The 21,918-nt window shown below is 44.5% G+C and overlaps 1 protein-coding gene across 21 annotated transcripts in view; it reads right to left on the reverse strand.

Annotated features, from left to right (window-relative positions):
- The window catches only part of LOC115144382 (neurexin-1a), a 644,902-nt gene that overhangs the window by 371,798 nt on the left and 251,186 nt on the right, over positions 1-21,918 (reverse strand). For all 21 annotated transcript variants that reach the window (XM_065002580.1, XM_065002579.1, XM_065002574.1 and 18 more), the window contains 2 exons: positions 21,125-21,255; positions 20,696-20,948 (listed from right to left, as the gene is read on the reverse strand). In XM_065002580.1, coding sequence (XP_064858652.1) covers positions 20,696-20,948; positions 21,125-21,255 — 384 coding nt within the window. The remainder of the gene's footprint in view (positions 1-20,695; positions 20,949-21,124; positions 21,256-21,918) is intronic.

Raw genomic sequence — 21,918 nt, forward strand, 5'->3', positions numbered from 1 at the left:
CTCCATCCTCCAGTGTTTCTCCAGACCCCTGTCTCTGAATATCTCATGTCTCCATCCTCCAGTGTTTCTCCAGACCCCTGTCTCTGAATATCTCATATCTCCATCCTCCAGTGTTTCTCCAGACCCCTGTCTCTGAATATTTCATGTCTCCATCCTCCAGTGTTTCTCCAGACCCCTGTCTCTGAATATCTCATGACTCCATCCTCCAGTGTTTCTCCAGACCCCTGTCTCTGAATATCTCATGACTCCATCCTCCAGTGTTTCTCCAGACCCCTGTCTCTGAATATCTCATGACTCCATCCTCCAGTGTTTCTCCAGACCCCTGTCTCTGAATATCTCATGACTCCATCCTCCAGTGTTTCTCCAGACCCCCCTGTCTCTGACTCCATCCTCCAATCCAGACCCCTGTCTCTGAATATCTCATGACTCCATCCTCCAGTGTTTCTCCAGACCCCTGTCTCTGAATATCTCATGACTCCATCCTCCAGTGTTTCTCCAGACCCCTGTCTCTGAATATCTCATGACTCCATCCTCCAGTGTTTCTCCAGACCCCTGTCTCTGAATATCTCATGACTCCATCCTCCAGTGTTTCTCCAGACCCCTGTCTCTGAATATCTCATGACTCCATCCTCCAGTGTTTCTCCAGACCCCTGTCTCTGAATATCTCATGACTCCATCCTCAGTGTTTCTCCAGACCCCTGTCTCTGAATATCTCATGACTCCATCCTCCAGTGTTTCTCCAGACCCCTGTCTCTGAATATCTCATCCTCTGTTTCTCCAGACCCCTGTCTCTGAATATCTCATCCATCCCAGTGTTTCTCCAGACCCCTGTCTCTGAATATCTCATGACTCCATCCTCCAGTGTTTCTCCAGACCCCTGTCTCTGAATATCTCATGACTCCATCCTCCAGTGTTTCTCCAGACCCCTGTCTCTGAATATCTCATGACTCCATCCTCCAGTGTTTCTCCAGACCCCTGTCTCTGAATATCTCATGACTCCATCCTCCAGTGTTTCTCCAGACCCCTGTCTCTGAATATCTCATGACTCCATCCTCCAGTGTTTCTCCAGACCCCTGTCTCTGAATATCTCATGTCTCCATCCTCCAGTGTTTCTCCAGACCCCTGTCTCTGAATATCTCATGTCTCCATCCTCCAGTGTTTCTCCAGACCCCTGTCTCCGAATATCTCATGACTCCATCCTCCAGTGTTTCTCCAGACCCCTGTCTCTGAATATCTCATGTCTCCATTCTCCAGTGTTTCTCCAGACCCCTGTCTCTGAATATCTCATGACTCCATCCTCCAGTGTTTCTCCAGACCCCTGTCTCTGAATATCTCATGTCTCCATTCTCAAGTGTTTCTCAAGACCACTCAGTCTGAATATCTTAGTGTACACTACTGAGGAAGGAGGAAGTAGACAGACTGGCTGGTAAATGTAGAGAAGATAGAAACAACATGCCAACTTGGTGGAAAGATTGACAGAGAGAGGAGGAGAGAGAGAGCGAGAGAGAGAGGGGAGAGAGAGAGAGAGAGAGAGAGAGAGAGGGGGAGAGAGCGAGAGAGAGAGAGAGAGAGAGGGAGAGGAGAGGAGAGAGAGAGAGAGAGAGAGAGAGAGAGAGAGGAGAGAGAGGAGAGAGAGTGGGGGAAGAGATAGAGATATGCTGGTTCATTGGATTTTTTAAATCTATCATTATCAACAGATTGATGGAAACATGGAGAGACATGGAGAATATTGCCAGTTCCAAGGCCAGAGATGTGGCTATTATCCTGGGCCAAAATCTAACGTGGCCCTCCCCCTGCCTGGAGCAGAGTCTGTAAAACAGCTTTATCTGAGCCCTGCTGCCTGTAGAAGACCACTGTCAGGATATGGCACTGTCATGTCCTCTCACTGTAGAGGATACTACACTACACTGTCCAATCAACCACACACACACACACACATTTTAGGAAAAGGTTTAAATTAATCAGACATCAATTTAATCTTTCCCGGCCTGAACGCATCCCAAATGTCCTCCTGAACTCATCCTAAATGTCCTCCTGAAAGTTTCTTAAATGTCCTACTGAACACATGCTACATGTCCTCCTGAACACATCCTACATGTCCTCCTGAACACATCCTAAATGTCCTCCTGAACACATCCTAAATGTACTCCTGAACACATCCTAAATGTCCTACTGAACACATCCTAAATGTCCTCCTGAACACATCCCAAATGTCCTCCTGAACACATCCTAAATGTCCTACTGAACACATCCTACATGTCCTCCTGAACACATCCTAAATGTCCTCCTGAACACATCCTAAATGTCCTACTGAACACATCCTAAATGTCCTAAATGGAGATTTGAAGGCTAATTCTTCTGACAGCTCTTTCTGCCTGCTAGCTGCACACACATACAAACACACACACACACACACACACACACACACACACACACACACACACACACACATACACAAATACAGACACATATGCCCACGTACGCACAACCACACATCATATGAGGGTGGTGGGACGGGCTCATAGTAATGGCTGGAACGCAATTGATGGAATTGTATCAAACTCAAACATTTCTTTAGCTGCCTTTAGAAAGTAAAGAATCCCTTTGAAGAATCCTATGTGGCATCGATATGAGTCAGAAACAGTTATTCTACCAGTCTCAACGTCAACAGTGAAGAGGCGACTCCGGGATGCTGGCCTTCAAGGCAGAGTTCCAGTGTCTGTGTTATTTTGCCCATCTTAATCTTTTCTTTTTATTGGCCAGTCTGAGATATGGCTTTTTCTTTGCAACTCTGCCTAGAAGGCCAGCATCCCGGAGTCGCCTCTTCACTGTTGACGTTGAGACTGGTGTTTTGCTGCCAGTTGAGGACTTGTGAGGCGTCTGTTTCTCAAACTAGACACTCTAATGTAAATGTCCTCTTGCTCCTATTGCTCATTTGGGCATCCCACTCCTCGTTCTATTCTGGTTAGAGCCAGTTTGTGCTTGTCTGTGAAGGGAGTACTACACAGCGTTGTACGAGATCTTTAGTTTCTTGGCAATTTCTCACATGGAATACCCTTCATTTCTCAGAACAAAAATAGACTGACGAGTTTCAGAAGAAAGTTCTTTGTTTCTGGCCATTTTGAGCCTGTAATCGAACCTAAAAATGCTGATGCTCCAGATACTCAACTAATCTAAAGAAGGACAGTTTTATTGCTTCTTGAATCAGCACAACAATTTTCAGCTGTGCTAACACAATTGCAAAAGGGTTTTCTCATAATCAATTATCCATTTAAAATGATCAACTTGGAGTAGCTAACACAACATGCCATTGGGTCTCTATACGTCTACTGTATGTAGATATGCCATAAAAAAAATCTGCCGTTTCCAGCTACAATAGTCATTTACAACATTAACAATGTCTACACTGTATTTCTGATCATTTTAAGGTTATTTTAATAGACAAAAATGTTTTGTTGTTTTTTAAAAACAAGGACATTTCTAAGTGACCCCAAACTTCTGAACGGTAGTGTATATATATTTATTTTTATTTATTTCATTATTATTATTTTTATGTACAATTACGTAAGCAATTAGGTAAAAAATTATGTAAAAAATATACTGAAATTTAGAACCTTAACTGCCTTGATCAAGGCACACTTTCTCTGAGATAATTGATTGCTGATGTGCTTCCTGGCATTTGTGTTGTACACAGGTGTTGCTCCTCATGCCTGATTCCATTCACACACGTTGCCATTGTGTATTTGTATACTCTGATGAAGGTCTGGCGAACGAGAGATCAGCCTAATTAAATAGAAAATTGTGCACTGATCCTGAAGGTGCAGAAATACCTTTTAATTTCATTGTTACTCCTTATCTCCTGCACATCAGCAGCGGTCGGGTGTACAACAGATCCTTTCAAAATTCAATGTGTTTGATTTACTCCATCCCAGCCATTATTATCAGCTGTCCTCCCCTCAGCAGCCTCCTGTGTCACACACACACAAACACAGGCTCTAGTCTACAATCTGGAGACATCAAAACAGCTGGCAGTGTGCCAGGGTGGCTCCTCCGTTCTGTCTGTCTGCACCACGGCTCCTACTCTCTAGCTAGACAGCTCTAACCGCCGACGCCAGTCACACACATGGCATAATACCAAAGATGATGAGGGGGAGAGCGGGAGGGAGAGATGGAGAAAAGGTGTGAAGAGAGGGCAACAGAAAGAGTAGGAAGGGCCATATGAAGAGAGAAAAAGCTGAGGTGAAACACCAAGATAGATCATCTGTGTCATTTTCAATGGAAGCAAAATAAGCATAGTGGGCAGAACAAGCAAGCAGGTGGACAGAGCCAAGCAGTGAGCTAGCGAGATTCTATTTGCGCGTCCTAGCATGTATTTGCATATTTACGCTAGGGAACAACTTCTCTAAATTCACCCTTACACTCCTTCTAAACAACACAATATTTAGAAACTTTGGCAAAGGGTCAACAAAATTTGTAACAGATTAAGTTTGGGGGCAGAAAACTGTATTGAGATGGGCTTTTCTTCAATGAGAAAATCAGCAGAATGTCGGCCCAGTTCCATCTCGCTCCATCTTCTCCCACTGTCAGCCACTGGGCTTTCTCTCCTCACCATATTTAGGAGTTAGTGGAAATGCCAACCGGATGCTTCAGATTTATACATCCGGTGAAACATCTGGCTCCTTGTTCTATCTGTGACCAGACTGAAGTGTAATCAGGGTTCAACATACACTGTAATAGAAAACTGTCATTTATATGAACACTTCAGGTATTATCAACAGTAAAAAAAAAAAAACGTAAATGATGGTGCATTGTGAGAACATTACTGTATTTCGAATGGTACTGTAATTCCACCCCACAGAATACAGTAAAGTACCATATATTTAGAGTGCTAAACACCTTTTGACCACTAGTGGGTGCATGGTATTGTCGTTATAGCATATTTTGAGGCATGCCTTGTAGACGGCTATATTTGTTGCACCTGTGAGTCAGAATTCTGTACTAATTTAACTGTTAGATGCTTATAGAGCCCATTCAACTTAAACTGTTTTGGGGTCAGATTGGAGGGGCTGCAAGTATTGCACCTTAAATGGTTGCGCATTGTGCTATGTCCTTTCGGTTGGTTTTGCCCTGTAGTCACTGCCAGATTGGAAGCATTTGTTAAAGCCTCTAGAAATGCAAGTGATATCTAACACCAAATATTCATTCATATGCTCTAATATGTAAACCTAGCAGTAAACCTGCTTGCACAAATTGCTTGTAATTACTGTAAAATACTGTGAAATACAAGCCCAACCCTCAATGAATTTCATTCATTCATTAATTTAGATTACAGTATCATTTACTTTTTTACAGTATAATATAGTCCAATGTACAGTATTGTACTTTGTGTCATTAAACGGTATTTGCTGTGATAGCGTATTTATATTACAGTAGCTGTACTGTAATATGAAAAACAGAACTGTACTTGACACCGAGCTGCCTGTAAGCTACTGTTAAATTCACAGTGACCCCTTCACAGTGTACAGGTTTTCCATTAAGTCAATACAAAAGAGTACATATGAATACATATGAATCCAAGTTGGCTCACCTCTTTATCTTCATAACGTGGAAATAACTTGCACCCCTTATGCCCATATTCTCTCTCCCTCAATTCAATTCAATTTAAGGGCTTTATTGGCATGGGAAACGTGTTAACATTGCCAAAGCAAAGTGAGGTAGATAACAAACAAAAGTGAAATAAACAATACAAATGAACAGTAAAATTACACTCACAGATGTTAAAAAAGAATAAAGACATTTCAAATGTCATATTATGTATATATACAGTGTTGTAACGATGTGCAAATGATTAAAAAAGAGAAAATTAATAAACATAAATATGGGGTTGTATTTACAATGGTGTTTGTTCTTCACTGGTTGCCCTTTTCTTGTGGCAACAGGTCACACATCTTGCTGCTGTGATGGCACACTGTGGGATTTCACCCAGTAGATATGGGAGTTTATCCAAATTGGGTTTGTTTTTTAATTATTTGTGGATCTGTGTAATCTGAGGGAAATATGTGTCTCTAATATGGTCATACATTTGGCAGGAGGTTAGGAAGTGCAGCTCAGTTTCCACCTCATTTTGTGGACAATGTGCACATAGCCTGTCTTATCTTGAGAGCCATGTCTGCCTACGGCGGCCTTTCTCAATAGCAAGACTATGCTCACTGAGTCTGTACATAGTCACATCTTTCCTTAAGTTTGGGTCAGTCACAGTGGTCAGATATTCTGCCACTGTGTACTCTCTGTTTAGGCCCAAATAGCATTCTAGTTTGCTCAGTGTTTTTTTTGTGAATTTTTCCAATGTGTCAAGAAATTATATTTATGTTTTCTCATGATTTGGTTAGGTCTAATTGTGTTGCTGTCCTGGGCTCATCTCCTTCTCTCTCCCTGCCTCCCTCCATTCCTCATTCCCAGTACTACCATTGACTACCCTCTCTCTACCTCTCTTTCGCTCTCTCTCTCTCTCCCTCCCTCACGTCCTACTGTGTGCCCTCCTTCTCTGTCAGCTCATTAGCAGGGATGGGAAACATTAGACCCGTAGAGTGAGAGGCAAGGAGAGGAAATCATCAGACTGGGTACGTTCACAGCTCTCTCCTCTATGCTGTCTCCTCCCCCTCTCTCTTCTCTCACTCCCTCCCTCCCCCTCACTCACTATCTCCGTTCTCTCTCTCTCTCACTCTCTCTTTTTGTTCTCCTATAACCACCACTGTCGCCAAAAAAGCTCCTGAATGATGTATTTCTTAATATTTTTAATATTTCCTAATACTCCTACTGTCATTCACACTACCCTATTCACTGAAACTGAGAGAGAGAGATTGAATGTCCTCTGCCTCTGAAGCCCACAGAGAACAGTGTGTGCATACCGTGTTACAGCTATGCCTGTTCCAACATAGATATATAGACCCGTGCTATTTGGTAACTATTTAGTAAAACAATGTCGTAATAGTGGTGAACTATGCTGAAACATGTACAGGCTGTGTAGGGCCTTACAGAATACATTTACAATACATACACATTCATGATGGTGCTATTTTTTTTACGATTCCATCTGCGTTTATTGCCCATTTGGTGGGTTTTCTTGTGAAATAATCCTAAACTGTTCAGCTATTTATGCAGTAGGGATGAGCAATTGCAGAATTGAGTGAAAAGAAGTGAAGTTGAACATCTGTTATTTGTCGTTACATAACAAAAATGTTGCTGTGTTTCAGATTAAACACCTGCATGTGTTTGAGGTGAAGGCAACAAATGGACAGAGTAAAATCACAAACTAAACTAAGTGACTAGAGGTCGACCAATTAATCGGAATGGCCGATTAATAAGGGCCGATTTCAAGTTTTCATAACAATCGGTAAGTGTGTAATTTCTCTTGCGTTCTGTGCAAGCAGTCAGGGTATATGCAGCAGTTTGGGCCGCCTGGCTCATTGCGAACTGTGTGAAGTCCATTTATTCCTACTGATGTAAAGTGTCTCTGTAAACAGACGGTCAAATTGGCTCCAGTGATCTGAGGAGGATGTTGATTGTCACAGCTTGTAGCTAATCAGCCTACAGCCAATCAGAGGGGTCAGGAGGTCAACGCTGGGCCGAAACAGGAAACACAGACAGATGCATGCACCTACGGACACACACCACACACACACACACACACACACACACATGCACACGCACACACACTTACACACACAGCCTCTGAGCAGTCAGAATGCTGACTGGCCAAAACCAGGACAGTCACAGTGAGCAACCGACCATGCTGAACTCTGCTGCTTACGCTTGACCACTTTAGCGCGCAGTACAGTAGGCACTAATAGGTTACATCACAGCAACCTGAATCCATACTACCCAATTCATCTACAAATACAAATGACAAATGGGACCTGTCCAGTACAGTAGCTCATAACACAGAAACTTACTTCCACAAATATATACAAAATCTACAAATATCTCACTTCTTCTTACATCTACAAATACAACAGGAAAAGTGTGACTGACTCCAACAAACTGGCTCCCAAAGAGAAAATGTCAATTGAACAGCATTCCAAATCCCAGACTTTAAGTAGTGAAGGAGATTGGATGTTTTTTTTTTCATGTTGTAGACAACTGGAGAATTAAAATGATTCATGATGCATCACAGAAGATGGAGGGAAAGCATTATATGGGCTGTGTTTCGGGAGGCAGATAGCAAGGCAACACAATTATAATAAACAGAAACGGTATGTGTATGTGTATGTGTGTGTGTGTGTGTGTGTGTGTGTGTGTGTTTGTATCTGTGTGTGTGTCATAAACAGCAGCATTTGTCGATAAGGTATCCAAGCCAGTCGCAGCCGAGTGGGACAAGAGACAGCAGTATCTAATTACATGGTGACAGAATGAAACATACACACGCGTTCAGTCACGCATGCTTACAAACGCACGCACTTCACAAATGCATACAATATTTTGTAGACTAAATACATATTGGGTTCCAATGAAGAAGCAAGGTTATGATTTTTCCTTGATCAATGTCAAACTCGGTTGAAATGCCAAGTGATTGGAAATTAATTGCCAATATGAAATATGGTTATCTTCATTTATATGACACAGAACACCAACACACAGTGCACTACAAATCTTTATGCTAATTACATATACAGTACCAGTCAAATGTTTGGATACACCTACTCATTCAAGGGTTTTTCTTAATTTTTTACTATTTTCTACATTGTAGAATATTTATGAAGATGTCAAAACGATGAAATAACACACATGGAATCATGTAGTAACCAAATCGACTTATATTTTAGATTCCTCAAAGTAGACACTCTTTGCCTTGATGACAGCTTTGCACAGTCTTGGCATTTTCTCAACCAGCTTCACCTGAAATGCTTTTCCAACAGTCTTGAAGGAGTTCCTATATATGAAGAGCACTTGTTGGCTGCTTTTCCTTCACTCTGTGGTCCAACTCATCCCTAACCATCTCAATTGGGTTGAGGTCGGGTGATTGTGGAGGCCAGGTCATCTGATGCAGCACTCCATCTCTCTCCTTCTTGGTCAAATTGCCCTTGCACAGCCTGGAGGTGTGTTGTGTCATTGTCCTGTTGAAAACAAATGATAGTCCCACTAAGCGCAAACCAGATGAGATGGCATATCACTGCATAATGCTGTGGTAGCCATGCTGGTTAGGTGTCACTGACAGTGTCACCAGAAAAGCACCCCCACACCAACACACCTCCTCCTCCATGCTTCACAGTGGGAACCACACATGCAGAGATCATCCGTTCACCTACACTGCGTCTCACAACGACACGGCAGTTGGAACCAGAAATAAAAATTTAAAAGGACAGATTTCCACAGGTCTAATGTCCATTGCTCAGGTTTCTTGGCCCAAGCAAGTCTCTTCTTATTATTGGTGTCTTTGCAGCAATTCGACAATGAACGCCTGATTCATGCAGTCTACTCTGAACAGTTGATGTTGAGATATGTCTGTTATTGAACTTTGTGAAGCATTTATTTGGGCAGCAATTTCTGAGGCTGGTAACTCTAATGAACTTGTGTTCTGCAGCAGAGGTAACTCCGGGTCTTCCATTCCTGTGGTGGTCCTCATGAGAGCCAGTTTCATCATAGTGCTTGAAAAACTTTCAAAGTTTTTGACATTTTCCGGATTGACTGATCTTCATGGCTTAAAGTAATGATGGACTGTCATTTCTCTTTGCTTATTTGAGCTGTTCTTGACATAATATGGACCAAATAGAGCTATCTTCTGTATACCACCCCTACCTCACAACACAACTGATTGGCTCAAAAGTATTAAGAGGGAAATACATTCCACAAATTAAATTTGAACAATCACACGTGTTAATTGAAATGCATTCCAGGTGACTACCTCATGAAGCTGGTTGAGAGAATGCCAAGAGTGTGCAAAGCTGTCATCAAGGCAAAGGGTGGCTACTTTGAAGAGTCTCAAATATAAATTATATTTTGATTTGTTTAACACTTTTTTGGTTACTATAGTACATGATTCCATATGTGTTATTTCATAACTTTGATGTCTTCACTATTATTCAACAATGCAGAAAATAGTAAAATAAAGAAAAACCTTTGAATGAGTAGGTGTGTCCAAACTTTTGACTGGTACTATATGTCTTATTCACAGCAAAGGGGCATCCTTGGAGACTCTCAAACTCTCATTTTCTCTCTCTCCCTCTACCTACTAATAGTCCCCCTCCTCTCTACACCTCAGATAGGTGGGAGGAAGAGGAGGGAGAGAGATGATATTCCACCTGGAGTCCGGTCATGAGTGAGTGGTTTAATGAGCCAAATTGTTAGCAGGGGAAGACAGCCATTTTACAGTGCAGTTTAGGAGGCCTATACTTTCACTCACAGGAGGCTGCTAGGGGAGGACGGCTCATAATAATGTCTGGAATGGAATAAATGGAATAGTATTAACCACATGGATACCACGTGTTTGGTGAGTCTCATAGCATTCCACTGATTCTGTTCCAGCCATTACTATGAGCCCGTCCTCCCCAATTAAGGCGCCACCAACCTCCTTTGCCATCACTGTAGCTATGCCCCTCATTCCCTCATTCTCTCTCTCTCTGTCTATCACACTATGTTTCTCACTCTCTGGCTCTCGTTCTCTCTCTCTCTCTCTCTCTCTCTCTCTCTCTCTATCACACTATGTCTCTCACTCTCTGGCTCTCGTTCTCTCTCTCTCTCTCTCTCTGTCTATCACACTATGTCTCTCACTCTCTGGCTCTCGTTCTCTCTCTCTCTCTCTCTCTCTCTTTCTCTCTCTCTCTATCTATCACTCTCTGGCTCTCGTTCTCTCTCTCTCTCTCTCTCTCTCTCTCTCTCTCTCTCTCTGTCTATCACACTATGTCTCTCACTCTCTGGCTCTCGTTCTCTCTCTCTCTCTCTCTCTCTCTCTCTCTCTATCTATCTATCACTCTCTGGCTCTCGTTCTCTCTCTCTCTCTCTCTCTCTCTCTGTCTATCACACTATGTATCTCACTCTCTGGCTCTCGTTCTCTCTCTCTCTCTCTCTCTCTCTCTCTCTCTCGGTGCATGCTGGGTGTTTTTGGAGTTTGAGTGTTTGGTGTGGAAAGCTCTATCCTAACTAACTTTCTTGATTCTTTTCTTTACATGTTATTTTCTATGGTGGAGGGTTAATGCAATATTTGTTTTTTAGCGGTATGCAAAGTTTTTTTTTCAAAGTTAGGGTGGAAGAGGACAGAGTAACTTTCCGGGGGGGTGGAAGGTGTAGTGTGCGCAATGGCTTCTCAGCCTAGCGCGGACGAGACGCTGTCGATACAGCATGGATTCAGGTGTGTTCCTGAGAACGGAGTTAAGGTGGAGGAGGTTCTGCTCGCGGTCGGTGAACAGGTAGGAGCTGAGTTTATACATTCTGCTTCTAGAATGAACAAAGCTGTGGTTGTGTTCATGAAAAGGGCAAATTTGGTCGGTAGGCTAATTGCTAGCGGAATATTTGTAAGAGATGTGTTGGTGTCAATTTCACCTCTCTCTACCCCTTCAACAAGAGTTGTAGTGGCAAATTTGCCTCCGTTTATTACGGACGATCAAATTAGGAAAGAGCTGAGTCGTTTTGGTAAGTTTGCTAGCGGTTTCCGTGTACTGTCAGCAGGTTTTCAGGCAGATGCCGTTAAGCACGTTGTTTCGTTCAGGAGGCAAGTGTTTATGTTTCTGAACAATAATGAACAACAGCTAAATGTGCATTTCAAAGTGAGGCATGGGGAGGGGCTCTATGCAGGTTTTGCCAGCACAGATAGTCTACGGTGTTTTGAATGTGGGGATTTGGGGCACAAGAGCTTTGCGTGCCCACATAAAGGCCATAGACGGAGTGAGGGTGCAAGTGGGGAAATCGAGGTCAAAATGCAGGGGGTAAGGAGATGCAGACAGCAGAGGCTGGGCCTAGTCAGTCTAGAGATGGTGGTGTAGATGAGGCTGGGTCTAGTCAGGCTAGAGATGGTGGTGTAGATGAGGCAGGGGCTAGTCAGGCTAGAGATGGTGGAGAAGCAGAGGCTGGGTCTAGTCAGACTAGAGATGGTGGGGTAGCTGAGGCTGGGCCTAGACATGCTATGGAGGGTGGTGCAGATGATGCTGGGCCTAGTCATGCTATGGAGGGTGGTGTAGCTGAGGCTGGCCCTAGTCATGCTATGGAGGGTGGTGTAGCTGAGGCTGGCCCTAGTCATGCTATAGAGGGTGGTGCAGATGATACTGCGTCTAGTCAGGTTATTCTAGTGGATGAGGAGAGTATAGTGGGGAAGTGTAAGAGATTAGGGGGAGGAGGAGGGTGTCAAGAGGAAAAGGAAAAAGGATGTGGATAAAGGTACCATGGAAATGTTGCCTGTTGCTGTGGGTGAGGCCCTAACCAGAGAGAAAGGGCAGGTGGTCAGGGTGGGAGATAGAGAAGAGGAGGAAAGTGAGTCTGAGGAAGAGGATGAGGAGTTATTTTTTTCAGACTCCTCTTCAATTGGCCCGGAGCTGACAGCCAGTCAACCAGAGGGGTCTAAGTACACGTTGAGAGAACTGACAAGGTTCCTGAATGAGACTAAGGGAAAAAAGTTAATCTTGAGACTTTTTTCCTGATCCTAGAAAGTTTGTAAGATCAGTACAACATGCTATGAGAAATGAGGGCATGGTGCCCTCTCACCCAGGAAACGGTTTAGGTTGAGGAAGTGGGTCACAATAGTGCGTAAAGGTTTACCTTCAGACACTGTTTAAATGTTTAATTTCTTACTGACACTGGGGCTTTTTGAGCTTTGCTATTGGTCTATTTCTCTGCTGGCTTTTCTCCCACTTCTTATGGAGACTCTTCGGGTAGGCTTGCTCAATATAAATGGCGCCAGAGATGCGGGAAAGAGGAGTGTGTTGGGTGAATATGTAAAACAAAAAAAAGTACAGGTGTTGTTTCTGCAGGAGACTCATAGTGATGTGGTGAATGAAGTTGATTGGGGGCTCTGGTGGAAAGGGGCAAGTGTGTTGAGCCATGGGACAAATCTTAGTGCAGGGGTGGCAGTCCTTTTGCACCGGGTCTGGCTGTAAAAATTTGCTCCTCAAAGGAGGTGTGTAGGGGTAGGTTGCTTGTTGTTAAAGCAGAAATTAACAACATGGTTTTTGTCTTTATAAATGTGTATGCGCCTAACACAGGGAGAGAAAGAGGGGTTCTATTTGGGAGTCTTAGACAGGAACTCTCACAAGTAGCGCCTGAGGAGACGCTGGTGATCGGAGGTGACTGGAACTGTACAATGGATTTTACAAAAGACAGAAATGGGGAAGAGCCTCATTCAGTGTCAGTGGGAGTGTTAAGGGACATCTTTAATCAGTTTGACCTAGTGGATGTTTGGAGAACTAAACATCCAAACACAAGACAGTATACGTGGGTGAAGGTTTTGGGGCTAGGGTGAGTGCAGCTCGACTTGATCGTTTTTACATGTCCAGGAATCAGAGCAATAGGCTGCTGGGTGCTACCATTCTCCCAGTGGGGTTTCGGATCACCACATAACCATGGCTCGGCTGTCTATTTCACCAGGGCCCGGCAGGCATCTTATTGGAAGTTCAATGTAAAGCTCTTACAAGATGCCACCTTTTGCTCAGGTTTCCAGACTTTTGGGAAAGATGGGGGCAGCGAAGAGAGGAGTATGAGTCTCTGAGTCAATGGTGGGATGTGGGGAAAGTGCAAATTCGGCTTTTCTGTCAACAGTACACAGCTCTCTCATCCTCAGAGGCTAGGAGAGTATTGGGGAACTAGAGCGGTGTATTAGTGAGATGGAGGTAGAGATGGTGGGGCAAGGCAATGTAGGCCTCCAGGCTAACTTAGCCGAATTACGTAGGGACCTGGGCAGTTTTTCCAGGTTAAAGCAAAGGGAGCACTTGTAAGAGCTAGGTTCTCCATGCTCAAGGAGATGGATGCTCCCAGCTCCTTCTTCTTTGGTTTGGAAAGACAGAGCAGTGAAGCCAAGGGTATGCATTGTCTACGGCTGTCTGATGGGAGGGTGACCTCTGTGGTGGGGGAGATGCGGGAGCGGACTGTGGAGTTTTATACTGAATTGTATAGGGCAGAAATGTGTGATCCTATGTGTGCTCAGGTCTTGTTCGAAGGACTCCCTAAGCTCTCTCGGGCACAGAGGGATGAAATGGACATTCCTCTGTTGTCACATGAACTGGCAGAGGCAGTAACCCAGATGTCCCCGGTCGTGCACCCGGGGTCGATGGACTTCCAGTGGAATTTTACAAAAAATTCTGGGGAACAATTGGACAGGATTTCTTTTGCGTGTTGCGTGAATGCGTCGGGGTAGGAGAGTTGCCGATGAGCTGCCGTCGGGCGGCTCTGACTCTCCTGCCCAAAAAGGGGACTTGTGTGAACTTAAGAACTGGAGGCCTGTGGCATTACTCTGTGCGGACTACAAGATTTTTGCCAAGGTCCTCTCTAACAGACTGAAGTCCCATCTGGACTCTATAATACACAAGGACCAGACATATTGTGTACCGGGACGCTCAATCACGGACAACTTGTTCTTGATTAGGGACATGTTGGACTTGTCGAGAGGTTCTAATGTGAACTTTGGACTGGTCTCTTTAGATCAAGAGAAGGCTTTTGATAGAGTGGATCATGAGTATCTGTTTAATGTGATGTCTGTGTTTGGGTTTGGGAAGAGTTTTGTGACCTGTGTGAAGCTGTTGTATGCTGGGGCGTCATGTATGGTTAAGGTGGGAGGGGGCTCAGTAGGCCAGTCTGGGTGAGACGGGGGATTAGACAAGGATGCCCTCTATCTGGGCAGCTGTACACACTAGCCATTGAGCCTTTTTAGGACTGCTACGCAGGAGACTGCGGGGAGTGTGCTGGACAGGCATGGATGTGGTGACAGGAATAGCAGTCTCAGCATATGCAGATGATGTTTCTGTGATGGTCAGGGATGGGCAAGATATGCAGGAACTAGAGACCAGTCTGAAGGTGTACGAGGGAGCTTCATCAGCTAAGGTAAACTGGGGAAAGAGCAAAGCTCTGTTATGTGGGGCATGGGGGATAGGGCTCCTCCTCTGCTTCCAGGGGTTTGCAGTGGGGTTGTGAAGGGCTTAAAGTGTTGGGGGTGTACCTGGGCTCGGAGAGGTGGGTCAGCAAGAACTGGGAGGGGCTGTCACAGGCAGTGGTGTCAAGACTGGCCAGGTGGAGGTGGCTCCTGTCCCAAGTGTCATATAGAGGGAGGGTGCTGATAATCAACAACCTGGTGGCATCTTCCTTGTGGCATAAACTGGCTGTCCTCAACCCCCGCCGGTCTGCTTGCAGACCTGCAACGCAAGCTGGTGGACTTCTTTTGGTCGGGACATCACTGGCTGAAGGCAGCAGTTTTGTACATGACCGTCCACGAAGGAGGACAGGGCCTGGTGGAACTGGAGAGCAGGATGGCTGCTTTCCGACTAAAGGCGGTGCAGAGACTGCTGTACCACACTGATGTTGGCTGGAGGGAACCAGCATGCGCTGCTGAGGAGAGCTGGCGGATTAGGGTTGGACCGGCAGCTGTTCCTCATGAAGCTGGAGAGGCTGAGTACAGCAGGTCTCTCAGAGTTTTACTCTGCGGTGCTGAGGGCCTGGCAGCTGCTAAGACCCACACGAGAAGGGTGTGGAGCCTGGGCAGTGGGTGTGGGAGGAGCCTATCTTCCACAACCCAGCCATCCCTTTGAGATCGGTTCAGTCGGCCAACCTGCAGAGGCAACTGATGGCAGGGGGTTTACAAAGGCTGGGTGACCTGAGACTGCTGGGAGAGGAGGGGTGGAAAACCCCGGAGGTCTTGGCGCAACAAACAGGAATAACGTCTCTTAGGCTGCTGGAGAGATTCCTGGAGGAGGTCCAGGAGGCACTGTCTGAGCCGGTAAGGGGGTGTTTGAGAGGCCAAAGGGAGAGGGGCCACCAATGTTCCCGCCACTGCAGGTGACGGCAGAGACTGGAGACTGGCAAGGGGGTCTGGAGGACTTGTTAGATTTTAACACTCCGAGCCTGGGGAGTTTGAGGGGTGGGAGGTAAAGCCCTCTACAACCTCTGTGTTAAGGTTAGGAGCATTAGAAGCCTAACAGGAGTGAAGGCACATCAGTGGCAGGGGGTATGTGGGGCGGAGAGTATGGTGGGTTTTAGATGGAGGGCGCTCTACAAACCCCCAGTACCAAAGAGGTCAGGGGACCTCCAGTGGAGGGTTCTTCATGGAGCCCTGGCCACTAACAGCTGGTTGGCACGGGTTGATCCGGGAATTGGGCAGGGGTGTCCTTTCTGTCAAATGAAAGAAACTGTAATTCATGTGTTTTCTGTGTGCACCAGGTTAATGCCATTAATGTCTCTGTTGGAATGTCTGTGTGACAGGTTGGGGGTGGTTTTGCTGTTGGGATGTTTATAATGGGATACAGGTATTCGAGTAAGGAGAAAGAAAAATGTGTTTTGTTGAATTTTCTGTTTGCTCAGGCAAAGTTAGCTATTTGGCTAACAAGGAGGAACAGGGTCAAAGGTGGGGGATAACAGACCCTTTACTACTGTTTAATGGGATGGTCTCTGCGCGCCTTAGGGTTGAGTTTGAGTTCTATAAAATGATCAAATGTGTGGAGATGTTTGAGGAGATATGGTGTGTTGGGGGGCTGTCTGTATTGCTGGGGAAGATGTTTTGGATATACGGTTGTAGGAGAGGTTTTTGTGTATGGTGATTTGTACAGGATATATTTTATTTTTATTTTTTATTTTAGGAGTGGGGGGTGAGTTTTAAATGAATTGAGAATGTTTCAATAAAGAAAGACCAAAAGTCAAAAGTCAAAAGTCTCTCTCTCTCTCTCTCTCTCTCTATCTATCACTCTCTGGCTCTCGTTCTCTCTCTCTCTCTCTCTCTCTCTGTCTATCACACTATGTTTCTCACTCTCTGGCTCTCGTTCTCTCTCTCTCTCTCTCTCTCTCTCTCTCTCTCTCTCTCTCTCTCTCTATCACACTATGTCTCTCACTCTGGCTCTTCTCTCTCTCTCTCTCTCTCTCTGTCTATCACACTATGTCTCTCACTCTCTGGCTCTCGTTCTCTCTCTCTCTCTCTCTCTCTCTCTCTCTTTCTCTCTCTCTCTCTATCTATCACTCTCTGGCTCTCGTTCTCTCTCTCTCTCTCTCTCTCTCTCTGTCTATCACACTATGTCTCTCACTCTCTGGCTCTCGTTCTCTCTCTCTCTCTCTCTCTCTCTCTCTCTCTCTCTCTCTATCTATCACTCTCTGGCTCTCGTTCTCTCTCTCTCTCTCTCTCTCTCTCTCTCTCTGTGTCTATCACACTATGTCTCTCACTCTCTGGCTCTCGTTCTCTCTCTCTCTCTATCTATCACTGTGGCTCTCGTTCTCTCTCTCTCTCTCTCTCTCTCTCTCTCTCTCTCTCTCTCTCTCTCTCTGTCTATCACACTATGTCTCTCACTCTCTGGCTCTCGTCTCTCTCTCTCTCTCTCTCTCTCTCTCTCTCTCTCTGTCTATCACACTATGTCTCTCACTCTCTGGCTCTTGTTCTCTCTCTTTCCTCCACCTCTTTTTCTTTCTTTCTTTCTTTCTTTATTTCTTTCTTTCTTTCTTTCTTTCTTTCTTTCTTTCTTTCTTTCTGTGATGATGTGAACATATCCTCTCTTAAGCCTGATTGTGCTAAATGCCCTGTTTTCTACCACCATTTCATTTTAACCAGTTAATTGCCTTTCATTGAATGTGTGTGAGCAACATTTGAATATCAGCACAGGTTGGCTAATTGCTAATTGTAGGCTCCTCCAAACTAATCGACCTAGTGAGCTACATATGTTTAATGTTGGTGGGCGAGTACCAGAGGCAGATAGAGATAAGCACGGACAGACCAGTGAAGATGTTTATTTTATTCTTGGTCTTAGTCTTTTAACGCTGCTGTGTTTTGTATTCATCTATTTATTGAAAATAAATCTTATCTTAATCATATTTTTGAAGAAATGATTCCTGACTGTTAGTGAAAACCTTTTCATGTGACGGGCATCAGTCAGCTTTTCTATCTCTCTCACTCTTCATCCCCATCCCCAACATATATATTTAGGATTCACATTCTGTTGTTTGCTTTCTTGAAGTTGGTAACTTATGCCCTGCTATTAAATAGTCCAAGTGACCGGATCCTCCTTCAGTACCATGCAGCCCAGAGTGTCCACTATACACACACAGGCACACACACACACACACAAGCAGGGAGGTGGTGTCTCCTCTCTCTCCTTTGACAAAGCATCCCAAATCTGCAGCGTGTGTAATGAACGGCTTAAAGCCCTTCTCTTTTAATGCAGCCTTTGATGTCAATTATATTCACATTTCATTCTGATGCCCTCCTCCCCACAATTCTCCTTTCTCCACCACCTCTAAATCCCACACCTGCTTCTTTTTTCCTCCACAGGACAGTGCACAGCGGGGTAAAGTAAGGCTAGTGAGAGAAGGGATCTACGTTCATAACCTGAATTGTAAACTGACGTCCTGAGGGAAGTGTACACACACCCACCAAACAACTTGGAGTCCAGCAGAATATAGAAATAAACACGACCAGCCAACTAGTCAGCGCTACGATACAGAGACCTTTCAACAAACTAGTCAGCACTACGCTACAGAGACCTTTCAACAAACTAGTCAGCGCTACGCTACAGAGACCTTTCAACAAACTAGTCACAGAGATCTTTCAACAAATTAGTCAGCGCTACGCTACAGAGACCTTTCAACAAACTAGTCAGCGCTATGCTACAGAGACCTTTCAACAAACTAGTCAGCGCTATGCTACAGAGACCTTTCAACAAATTAGTCAGCGCTACGCTACAGAGACCTTTCAACAAACTAGTCAGCGCTATGCTACAGAGACCTTTCAACAAATTAGTCAGCGCTACGCTACAGAGACCTTTCAACAAACTAGTCAGCGCTATGCTACAGAGACCTTTCAACAAATTAGTCAGCGCTACGCTACAGAGACCTTTCAACAAACTAGTCAGCACTACGCTACAGAGACCTTTCAACAAATTAGTCAGCGCTACGCTACAGAGACCTTTCAACAAATTAGTCAGCGCTACGCTACAGAGACCTTTCAACAAATTAGTCAGCGCTACGCTACAGAGACCTTTCAACAAACTAGTCAGCACTACGCTACAGAGACCTTTCAACAAACTAGTCAGCACTACGCTACAGAGATCTTTCAACAAACTAGTCAGCGCTACGCTACAGAGACCTTTCAACAAACTAGTCAGCGCTACGCTACAGAGACCTTTCAACAAACTAGTCAGCGCTATGCTACAGAGACCTTTCAACAAACTAGTCAGCGCTACGCTACAGAGACCTTTCAACAAACTAGTCAGCGCTACGCTACAGAGACCTTTCAACAAACTAGTCAGCGCTCTGCTACAGAGACCTTTCAACAAACTAGTCAGCGCTACGCTACAGAGATCTTTCAACAAACTAGTCAGCGCTACGCTACAGAGACCTTTCAACAAACTAGTCAGCGCTACGCTACAGAGACCTTTCAACAAACTAGTCAGCGCTACGCTACAGAGATCTTTCAACAAACTAGTCAGCGCTACGCTACAGAGACCTTTCAACAAACTAGTCAGCGCTACGCTACAGAGACCTTTCAACAAACTAGTCACAGAGACCTTTCAACAAACTAGTCAGCACTACGCTACAGAGTCCTTTCAACAAACTAGTCAGCGCTATGCTACAGAGACCTTTCAACAAACTAGTCAGCGCTACGCTACAGAGACCTTTCAACAAACTAGTCAGCGCTACGCTACAGAGACCTTTCAACAAACTAGTCAGCGCTATGCTACAGAGACCTTTCAACAAACTAGTCAGCGCTACGCTACAGAGACCTTTCAACAAACTAGTCTGCGCTATGCTACAGAGACCTTTCAACAAACTAGTCAGCGCTACGCTACAGAGACCTTTCAACAAACTAGTCAGCGCTATGCTACAGAGACCTTTCAACAAACTAGTCAGCGCTACGCTACAGAGACCTTTCAACAAACTAGTCAGCACTATGCTACAGAGACCTTTCAACAAACTAGTCAGCGCTATGCTACAGAGACCTTTCAACAAACTAGTCAGCGCTACGCTACAGAGATCTTTCAACAAACTAGTCAGCACTACGCTACAGAGACCTTTCAACAAACTAGTCAGCACCAGAATACAGAGATCTTTCAACAAACTAGTCAGCACTAGAATACAGCGATCTTTCAACAAACTAGTCAGCACTAGAATACAGCGATCTTTCAACAAACTAGTCAGCACTAGAATACAGAGATCTTTCAACAAACTAGTCAGCACTAGAATACAGAGATCTTTCAACAAACTAGTCAGCACTAGAATACAGAGATCTTTCAACAAACTAGTCAGCACTAGAATACAGAGATCTTTCAACAAACTAGTCAGCACTAGAATACAGAGAACCTTCCACAAACAATATTTTATTTTTACACAAGCATTGTCAGAACTGTGTAAACAATCTTGATCTTGATCTCAATCCCAACCTCCAGCAACTAACCAATCAACCAATCAATAAAAACACGGAATGTGTCTAACGTCTATCACAGGAGTCACAAAACTCTTTACCAATAGCCATGCAACAAAACCAGAAACAGATGAAATACAGAGCAAAACTGTTTAAAACCTGATGTCTTACCCCTCTCACAGGAGCGTCCCAGGTATCCCGTCCCTGAGCAGTCACAGACGTAACGGTTCCATCCCTCCCGGCAGACACCGTTATTCTGACAGGGGTTTGACAGGCACTGCTTGGGCGGCTCTTTAGAGCAGGATGGTTTGACTCCGGTAGCCTTCTGAACCTCGGCCATGCGGCGGACATCTTTACTCTGGCCATCGATGAACAGGTCCCGGATACAGCCCACGTAGCCATAGTTCAGGAGAGCCGTCCACACCTGAAGAAGTGGATTAAACATTGGTTAATAAAATGACAGAAATAGCAGACATGAAAGTGCACAGACTTTTGTGTGATAATGTAACAGAAATGTATTGTTTGATCTTTCAGAAACTCAACCTAAACGGGTATGTACCCCCCTTTACAATACTGAAATCCAATCCTATCATAACGTACTTCTGTGGGGAAGACCAGGCCTAGTTTATTCTCTGGTAGTCCTCCCAGGTACAGGTTATCATCCAGGTCCAGGATCTCACTCTCTCCTGGGGCCGTGTAGGCCTGGCGCTGGGTGTTGATGGAGATGGTACCTGGGTGGAGACGGGGAGAGGGTTGGTGTAAGTATTTTGGGAGGATGAAGTGTTGGGGGATGGATTCAATTCCATTTCAATTCAGTTGATTCGTTATTATGGACAAGATGGATCCTGAATGTAACACACATCAATCAATAAACAACTGTTAATATACTGTATGTTATTCACGTCAACGGAACATAATGAAACTCCTACTACAGCTGCAAAAACACCAATAAAAACCTGATGAATTACTAAATGGTTTAATACAGATGGAGCAAGAAGTTTAATTACAGGGTTGGGATATTCTTCTTCTGGAATGAATGTTAAACATACCTGGCTTCAAATACTACTCAAAATATTTAAAATCCTTTCGCTCTAGCCGGGTTTGCACTTTTTCGACTCTCCTATTAATTCCATTAAGCCAAGCAAACTCAATCAAGCACAGATAAAGTATTTCTTTATAGTATTTGAACCCAGGTCTGTGGTTGATAAATCAGTTAATATAGAGGACTGCAACACGAGGCCAATTAGTCATCTGTGATCCCATAGAAGTAACTCTCCGTTCTATTCTCCTTGTACTTCCCCCATTGTAAATCTCCTTTATCTATACAGCAGCGGTCATAAAAGAATAACAGAGGGGGTAAAGAAAAGAGAGAAAAATGGGCGCCCCCTCACACC

The sequence above is a fragment of the Oncorhynchus nerka genome, linkage group LG16 (assembly GCF_034236695.1).
Source record: "Oncorhynchus nerka isolate Pitt River linkage group LG16, Oner_Uvic_2.0, whole genome shotgun sequence".
In the NCBI taxonomy this organism is placed as follows: domain Eukaryota; kingdom Metazoa; phylum Chordata; class Actinopteri; order Salmoniformes; family Salmonidae; genus Oncorhynchus; species Oncorhynchus nerka.